Source organism: Lineus longissimus, chromosome 8 (assembly GCF_910592395.1).
Source record: "Lineus longissimus chromosome 8, tnLinLong1.2, whole genome shotgun sequence".
Classification (NCBI taxonomy): Eukaryota; Metazoa; Nemertea; class Pilidiophora; order Heteronemertea; family Lineidae; genus Lineus; species Lineus longissimus.
Genome location: NC_088315.1, coordinates 15,451,353 through 15,460,647, shown reverse-complemented (window position 1 = coordinate 15,460,647; position 9,295 = coordinate 15,451,353). Strand labels below are relative to the sequence as shown.

The window sequence follows — 9,295 nt, the reverse complement described above, 5'->3', positions numbered from 1 at the left end:
GAACGTTTTTGGTAGTTTTCACTTTTTATAAACAATCACTATTCCAAGTTGTAAAGCCCATTTACAATGTACACAGCATCCTCATCAGAGGAAGCCCTATGCACATTTCATGTACATTTTTTTTGGTTTTCACCCTGGCCCATATTGCTGGATTGGCAGCCCTTTCTAAACTAGTGGAGATACTGTAAACCCCCTTATTTTCGCTAGTGACTTGATGACCGTATTTCACCCTTTAATCAAATGTCTCCTATGGCAATCTAAAAATGCATGATAAGAGTAATACAATTTCGTGCCTTTTACTTGTATTTTTGCGTTTAACGAGAAAAACATTTAAGAGGTTTACAGTACTCCAGAGGATTTTCAAACATGGTGGCTTTCCCGAATTTGACAATGGCCACCTGTTGGCCTGGGTCGTATGTACACACCCTCTTCAATGAATAGACCTCTTGCCTTAGTCTGACTCAGGGGCCGATTGGCCGGGGGTAAATTCTAATGGCTTCATGAATTGTGAATCCCTGTATCTCAAAATCAACTTGGCCGATTTTCGCCAAACATTTTACTGAAAGTCTAGATCAGCAACATACCATTTTTTTACAAATCTCTGTAGAATGTTTATCATGTCTACAAGCAGAAAAAGTTTGGTGAAAATCGGTCCAGTAGATTTTAAGATATAGGGATTCACAATGTATAAACGACATTAGAATTAGCCCCCCCCCCCCCTCCATCAGCCCCTTTATCGGACAAAGGCAAGAGGTCTATACAAAACCCTCACCAACAGGATGGCAAAGCTGCTCAAATCGGGAAATCGACGATGTTCGAAATGCATTGGTTCACATAGTTCGGAGGATAATACTTACAAACAAATCTCTATTTATGCAGTAATGCCGAAGATGTCTTTGTAGATTCGAAATTCGCTGTCCACTCTCATGTATCAATGCCCCACAACCTTCACATACATGGAGCACCATGTCTAAAGCTGGCAGTCTTCATTCAATGCACAAACGTCTAATGTGTTCTGATGGTAGAAAGCATGCTGGAATCTTGACAAAAGGAACTATTAGGAATGATGATGTAACATCTTATGGTTTCCTTGACCCTATTCAAACACTAGACATTAGACAATATTTTCATGGACAGGGTCCCTGCAGAAACTCATCTGTTGAATAGATTGTTCTCATTCATGCACAGCTCTATTGTCTGAATGACAGAATACAAAGCAGGTGCTGTCTTTGAATAGCTCAGCACCTATTATTGATAAAATCCTCCCTTCCAAAAGACCCTATGATCCGGAAAAGTGTTACATTCTCCAGAGAGTAGGCCTAAAGGCACATTACGCAACCACAAGTAATCTCAATCAACAATGCATAACCAATTTATAAAGGGTAACAACACCTTTCACCCCCAGAGAGGAAATGGGGCAGTCTGACTCGAACTTCACTAAGATGGTCATGTAATCACCTTATAGGCCTAGTAATGACATAACATTCAGGGTGATCATAACGACCCTATTTCTTAACGTCTTAAAACGAAAGTGAACAGGCCCTTTTAACAGACAGGCACAATTTTCAACTGGCCACACAAGCTTCCCGTTTCGAAGAACGTTTTAACTAAAGAAACCCTTTGGTCATTAGTTAGCTGAACCATCCTGACAACTTCATGTCTTTGGTCTGAATAACCATGCATAGGCCTACTGATTGCGACCCATCCTAGGTGCAGGTGTGATTACGTAATCCAATGTCCCTATGACACCATGTCCATTCAAGACATGGTCACTTGGGACTGGCCTGGGATGATTGTGAAAAGAAGTGGCTCATTTTCTCACAAATGACATCACTGATTTGGACATTTCTAAATTCTGCCTATGGTTTTGAATTCAGTGGTACTCAGCCATCCGTCACGGTGACAGTAGGCATTCAATGAAGGTACCAGATAAAGACTCCTAGCTGCTACTTCCTGGAATGCCTACCAATTTTTCTGCATAATTTATACTTTTGGAGAAATTGGCCTGTTTCAGTGGGTTTTGCTTTTTAAGGGACGCCCTGTATAAGCCCTTTTGAGATTCCATGAAAGCAATCATGAATTAAAGGTGCCAACTTTGCATTCTCAAACAACCAACTGCAATAAGCCAAAGATATTAGAATATCAGAGCAGAAGGCTGCATTACTTGAATATTTACTGACAGAAAGCGTAAGAGCAATTGAGAAAAAAACATCCCCTTTTCTTCTGTGCAATGCTACATGTAAATATGACGCATATTTGAAATAAGCTTCCATTGAGAAATGTTAGCAGTTTTGAGTTCCCCTCATGTAAATGATTATGTATCCAATGAATGAGCTGCGTGAGAAGTAATCAACAATTTAGTTATTTTTACTACGTTCAGCTAGTCTAAATAAAGACCTGTGCCACGACCAGATCTCGTTAGGTTTGATTTATACTTACATCAGAGTCGATAACTTTCACCCAGCAAGATTTGATCAAAGCAAAGCAAGTGTAGTGTCCTGATCTTAATGCCCAATGATGCTGCACCATGAGAAATAACTGATATTTCAAATTATCCTGAAATGGGAAGGCAGATCCTCATCACTGTCACAAAAAAACCCACAATAAATAAGGTGAGCAACTCTTGTGGCATAATTTTACATGTAAGTGAAAATTGTCACTGTATTAAAGATTAAGTGTCTGTTCATGGTTGGACCATGCAAAAGGTGCTAAGGTGGGGGTCGGCCAAAATCAATATGATTTGGTGGCTACATACCTTTGGGCTAAACTCCAAAGAATATGCAATATAAGCCAATTCCATTCAGGGTACGTCCCAATATTTGGAATTGATTGGGTCCAGGCCACAGGTTGTCCATTTTTGAAGGATTTGAAGGGATAGTATTTGATTACCCTTAGACAAAAAAATGTTAAACCTGTGATACTGCAACATCTCAAGGTCCTTTCCTATCATATGATTTACCTTTCCCTAGAAGGCCTTTAAAAATATTGGTAGCATACGGGAGAAATGGGAAAAACTTGACCCCTACCCCAAAATGTTTATCTTCATATGCCCATGTTCAGGGCCCTATAACTTGCCTTCTGCAGGGATTCAGATCATGGGGCCTACCAGGGATTACAAGCATGAAGCATATTTTAATAATGAGAAAGAAAATCTTTGCCAGCTCACATCATTCATAAATAATGGTCAAATTACTGAAGACTATTCATGGGTCTTTTACTATAATTCATGCAGTGCAGTGCTGCCACCTTTTGTCAACATTGAAAACTATATTTCCACTTCACTTTGGTAAGTCAATAATAATGACATTTTAACTCTTTCAGCCGTATGACCGTGTGTATACACGAATATCTAAACAATTCCCAAATCCTGCACTCGCATATACACGGTGACGCCGAAACCAGTTTCTAGTTCATCATTGACGATCTCAAATGCGATTGGGGCGTCATCTTCATGTTGCCAATTAAACCAATAGACTTTTTACAGACGATTTTTGATTTGGTTTGCGTCCTCAGGGGGGTGTGGGTGTTGAATCAGATTTGCAAGGATTACGTGACAGTCCTTGCTATTTTTTTCCAGCAAATTTTCCTTTAGTTCTTTCTATTTTTAGCTCAGCTGACTTTGTCAGCTGAGCTAGTCAAATAGCTATTCGAGTGGTGTCCTTCCATCCATCCATCCATCCATCCGTCCGTGGACAAAATTGGGCATTTTGTAATCATACAAACGAGGCACTTCAAATCTAGTCTTGCTTATAAACACCGCAGAAAATGTTGCTTACAAAAAAAAATTTGGGCGATTCGACTCAAATTCAGCTCCCCAGGGGGCAAAATGCGTTAATGAAAAAACAATTTTTTGACGCTCTATTCCAGCAGATAAAAGCTTGAAATAAAGTTGAAAAGGTCTTCATGATACAGAAGTTTTGATATAAAATAGATTAGTGTCGATTTAAATCACCAGTTGGCGGTAGTGAGCAAAACTGTTGTTTGACCCCGGATAATTCCGCTTTAAATTTCCCGCCGAGGTTACCTGGAGTACTAGAGAACTTTCGCCACGCCGTCCGAGATCCGATCCGCCGAGAACGGATCTCGTTCTCGATCCCGTTCCCGGAAAGTACGTTGCGCGCATTCGCCACGCCGTTCCGAGGACGGGTATTTTTTTACGTCACCTGCAGCTCGTTGCTATGGTGATTCTGTCAAAATGGCGGCTGATCTCAGACGGCTAGGAAATTTTGCTTTCGAAGATGACGAATTGATGCAGGTTATGCATGAACATTTATTTTTTGCTGACGCCCAAGATAAGGAGAGCACGTTTAATCCCAACTGGCCAAGATTCGACTTGAATCGACTGACTGACGCACAAAGCAAGGAACAATTCAGATTCTACAAAGATGAAATCATTGAAATTGCAAATGTGTTACGCATTCCAAATGTGGTTCAGTGTCGGAATCGCTGTGAGGTTAAGGGTCTTGACGCCCTCTGCATGACTCTGAGACGGATGGCGTATCCCAATAGGCTCAGTCAAAGTGAAGATGTTTTCGGAAGGCCGACTTCTGTCATATCGTTCGCAATCAATGAAACCGTCGATTACATTTACCAAACTCATGGACACCTCCTACACCAGTTAGATCAGTCATGGCTAAATGAAGAACATCTTCGTGTCTACGCGGATGCTATACATGAGTCTGGCGCACCCTTGGATAACTGCTTTGGCTTCATCGATGGAACGGTAAGACCAATTTGTCGACCAATAAGAGGTCAACGATCAGTATTCAATGGACACAAGCGCGTACACTCTCTAAAATTTCAGTCCATGGTCCTACCAAATGGCATCCTCGCCAATCTCTGGGGACCAGTTGAAGGGAGACGGCATGACGCTGGCATCTTAGCGGACAGTGGCCTTCACGACCAGCTGGATCGTCTGCCACGGACCGAAAACGGTGAAAGTTACTACGTTTATGGGGATCCTGCTTATCCTGTTCGACCGTGGATGATTTCTCCATTTAGGGCAGGCGCGCTTGGGCTAAACGAGCATCAACAGGCATTCAATACTGCGATGGCGGCCCCAAGAACATCTGTTGAATGGACATTTGGCAAGATCTTACAGTACTGGGCATTTGTAGATTTCAAAAAAGACCTGAAGGTATTTTTGCAGCCTGTGGCAAAGTATTACCTGCTTGCAGGCTTGCTGACCAATATCCACACGTGTCTGAGAGGTTCCTTGACGGGCGGTTACTTCGAACTTGACCCACCAACTTTGGAGGATTATGTTGGCATTTTGGACTAGTAAATGAACGTAACGGTTTTCTGGTTCTGTGCGCGCATCCCCGCAGCGCGCCTCCGGTCTCAGTGAATTTCAAATTTAGCGCGGGCGGTCAATTGATTTTGCTGTTCTTGACTGCAACACAAGATGGCAGCGCGATCGCTATTTCCCAAATGACTGGAATTGTGTATTTTTTGGGACCTTCTCGAACTTGCTGCTGCTTGACCCCCCCCCCCCCCCAGATATAAAAAAAACTGAAGATGACTCGTTTCTCTTCCACGTTAAGTTGGGAATGGTCTTAGTCCATCAAGAGAAACGACATTTTTATTTTCATCTTCCTTGAAGTAATTATATTGACAATATAATTACTTCAAGATCAGACCAGTCAAAACCGAGAAGTGTTGAGACAGAGGGGATTCTACAGTACTTTGCAGCAGTGTCTCCATGAAACGGTTTACTTTAGTATGCATTCTTTTCCAATATACCATAATAAATCGAATGCGAGGCCAATGTTTGCCGATTCCCAGGGGGTTGGGGTGGAGTGGGGTTACCATAATGAAGCCATGGTAGCTGGGAGTAACATCTGACTGGCACTCATCCCTGTAAGCTAACCATGCTAACAAGTCCATTCTTGAAATCCTGATAATTGCCTGGGTGAATTGAATGGCTTCCAGGGGATGGCCTTCTCTCACACAAAAGCTTAATCCAGCATTGCAGAGCATCGTGATAGGTTGTGATCTCAGATGTATACGCTCTTTCTTCACAGATGTAGCCTAAGGCATAAAATTGAATTGATACAAAGATATTAAATCAAAATAACCAACATTTATTTCTATATCAATAAACTCTGTAACATTGCAACATCTTTTAAAAAACAATCAAATACTAACTTAACTCGCACACAATACTTTGACATGAATAACATACTGTAAAATCCTCTCTGTCTCGACACTTCCAATCTTGACCCTTGTTTCTCAAACACCTCACAGAAGCCGGTTTTAAACATCGATATATTTCATTTTGTGCGTAGAGAAACAATGGGAATACCCCCCCCAAAAATATGCTAGGAAAACACGGGGGAAAACCATTCATTCATTTATTCAAGTCACCACAGAAGTGTCGAGACAGAGGGGATTCTACAGTAGACGTACTGATAATTTCAAAGTCTATTTCTTGAGTTGTTGACTCTCAATAAATTGTTGAAATATTGCTGAAAACTGTTGTTCTTTTGTCTTTTCTAATTCCATTCTATGGCGCCTCTCCTCTTTTTCAAGTTCAAATTGTTCCCGTTTGAATGCCAGTTCTTCATTTTTTAGGTTAATTTCCTCCTGTTTCATTTTAGTGTAGTCAGTCATCACCTCTTTCTTTTTCTTTCTTGGGGTGTTGGAAGGAGCCTTGTTTTCATCTGCAATGTAAAAGAGAAGTATAACTATGGAGGTTACTAAAACATGCAGTAGTCAAATGAAACCTCAATTGCAGAATCACAGTCAAACTTGCCCAAGTCAGTCTTGCATAAGTCGAATTCTGACTTATGCTTTTCTTTTTAATAATCCTCACCTTAGTTGAACCTTGTCTTAAAAGTCGAAGAAAAATCTCTGATCCCAACAGGTTCGACTTAGGCCTAGCTAGTGTATTAACCCTCCCTTTGGAGAGAAATGGGACCAAAGCATGTGAATGGGAATCATGAGTTTCCCTCCCTCACCCCTGACATTTGCCCCTCCTAGACATTCTATGCCCCCCTAATGACCCCACCCCCCCCCCCCCCCCCCAACTGAAGGACAGTCTTTTCTCAGTGATATCTTTTTGAGGGAAATGGGTAGCAATTATCCAGGGCCACATCAGATTTTTGCCACCTAAATTTATGGGATCAAGTGGACAAAAATCAGAAATTTGTTTCAGTACGTATTCTTACCTTTATCACCAATCAGGGTTTCCATCGCGCGTTTCCTTATTTCAGTCCCCGCTTCAATCAATCTCTTGTCGTTTTTGTTTGAACTGGTTGATGCGGTCTTCTTTCTTTCATGGGAATCAGACTTCATGGTGAGGATCTCTTGAAGGAGGATTTCCCGCTCTTCATATTCCTCAGCAGTGCCAGATCTGAAAGAGTATAATTGGCATGAACATTTTTGCTTGGAAATCAAAGTACTTTATTACTGTTCACAGAGGACTGAAGAAAACCTTAAAAATGATGGGATATTCTACCAACGACCCATGGATTGAAGCAAAGAGAAAAGAATTTGAAAATATGCAGGTTATTGTAAATTCATAGGTCATAGGGAAGTCAAAAGGCAAGGTAAAAATTACCCTAAGCCTACATCTAAGTTGCTAGAAACTATTTTTTTATCTTGTCTCAAAATTTATAATTATTAAATTAACACTGAATTTTGTCCGAGACATCAATGCAACAAAACTTACTTTCTTAGTGCAGCCATCTGCTGTGTTTTGAATGCGTTAATTAATCGGTCTACCCTCTCCTTCACCGATCGGTCATTAACCGGAACAGCTCCGGGCTTTATCTTCAACATAGCAGAATTGAAGTTCTGGGTTATTACTGCCCATCTATCTGCATCTTCGTATGGGTTTCGAGCTCTGATTTCTCGCAGAAGTGTAACATCGAAGGACGGGTTATACCTTATCGTCTTGGCCCTAGAAAAAGCAGAAAAGAATTGTACATTAGCAGATGATTAGTTACCAGATCAAAGTACTATGATTATTATAGTTTGCCATTTTGAGGGATCTGGGAGGATCAAGAGGGGGTTCCTTCAAAAAACGTCTTCTGAATCTGTGCATACCCACCCTGAATTTTCAACAATTATGGGTTTATGGCGAACATCTACAGGGCTGGCCCACAGGCCTTCATGGAGAAAGCATGGATACATACCCTGCCTTGCCTGTACTTTTGGGGTTTTTTGGTGGTGCATCCCCACTGCCGCCATCATTGGGTCCGGGACCAGTTTCCTCATCACCACTGCCAGGTTCAAACCTCATCTCCTGAAACGTGAAAGTGACAATGAAAAAAAAATTAGGACCAGTAGCTAGCCTACCAACCAGTATCAAAGACAGGTGACTAAGAGGCCACTCTTTTATTCGTTGACCTTAGGGGCCTTCGAATGCCTTCAGAGGCGAGTCTGACAAGTCGCCTTCCAAAGATTCTAACTAGTAAAGGCCGCCTCCAGTCAAACATTGGCCAGGGGTGTCAGTAGCCATGTTACATGCCCTGAATGAAGAATCAATCACTGACTCAGTCAATCAGGCCGGTCAATGTATAGGGCCTTTTCGACAAGGGGCTCCCAGACTCAGGCAGAGGGCTTCATCCCATTGTTCGAGCCTCGGACAGAGCCCCATTGTTGGCCTACGGAACAATGGGATTAAGCCCTTCGGGAGCCCTTGACGAAAAGGCCTATCATTCATTCATCAGACAAGAGATGAGAGAGCCATCCCTACATACATTATTAGGCCTACGGTTCTGACACACAGTACATTTACATGTTAATGTACACTGCTGATGTAGGCCTACATTTCTGCGCCTTAGAATTGGCACTGTTTTACCATGTTTACAGCATGAAAAACAAATTAAAATCGTGCAGGATGGCTTCACTATCAACTCAAGAATGTTTTGCACCCATATTCGTCCTCATTTTGTACATACCGCGAGAGTATCCCACAGGTTTGCCATTTGAATAATTTTTGATAGCCGCGCAGCCGTTCCCGGAAAAGCCACTCGAGATATATCGCCTGATTCACGGCATCCGGTTTCGGGATCGCAATCTGATACCCAAATACTGATGACGTCATTCACATTTTTGGCCCGTTCTCGGAGATTTGGATCTCGGACGGCGTGGCGAAAGTTCCCTACTATCATCAAGAAAATGGCGGTGACCTTTTTATTTCTACCGGAGCGATGATTTTGTAAGTGACAAATTTTCTTTTTTAAGCCTTTACGGAAATGTATTTTGGTACGAAACTTCACACGTTTATAGATAAGATCAACGAGAATGTGTTCAAATGCCCTCACAACGATGAGTTCAACGGAATTTG

The 9,295-nt window shown here is 41.8% G+C and overlaps 2 protein-coding genes across 2 annotated transcripts in view; one reads left to right on the top strand and one right to left on the bottom strand.

Moving 5' to 3' along the window:
- Positions 1-6,067: 6,067 nt before the first annotated feature.
- Positions 6,068-9,104, bottom strand: LOC135492474 (uncharacterized). Its single transcript, XM_064778981.1, has 5 exons — positions 8,907-9,104; positions 8,139-8,248; positions 7,673-7,903; positions 7,170-7,354; positions 6,068-6,662 (listed from the first exon to the last, which is right to left on the bottom strand). Exons 1-5 carry the CDS (start codon positions 8,931-8,933, stop codon positions 6,424-6,426), a joined length of 792 nt encoding a protein of 263 aa, XP_064635051.1. The 5' UTR covers positions 8,934-9,104; the 3' UTR covers positions 6,068-6,423.
- A 24-nt stretch (positions 9,105-9,128) lies between these two features.
- The window catches only part of LOC135492965 (uncharacterized), a 42,520-nt gene continuing 42,353 nt past the window's right edge, over positions 9,129-9,295 (top strand). Inside the window, exon 1 of the mRNA XM_064779714.1 lies at positions 9,129-9,166. The gene's annotated coding sequence lies outside the window, so the exon portion shown is untranslated. The remainder of the gene's footprint in view (positions 9,167-9,295) is intronic.

Bases quoted from the DNA above. Each gene is read 5' to 3' on its own strand.
- LOC135492474 (XM_064778981.1), bottom strand. From the start codon at position 8,933: ATGGCAAACCTGTGGGATACTCTCGCG. The intron at 7,355-7,672 runs GTAAGTTTTGTT...ATACTCTTTCAG, and splicing joins CAGATGGCTGCACTAAGAAA to ATCTGGCACTGCTGAGGAAT. The intron at 6,663-7,169 runs GTAAGAATACGT...TTTACATTGCAG, and splicing joins AACCCTGATTGGTGATAAAG to ATGAAAACAAGGCTCCTTCC.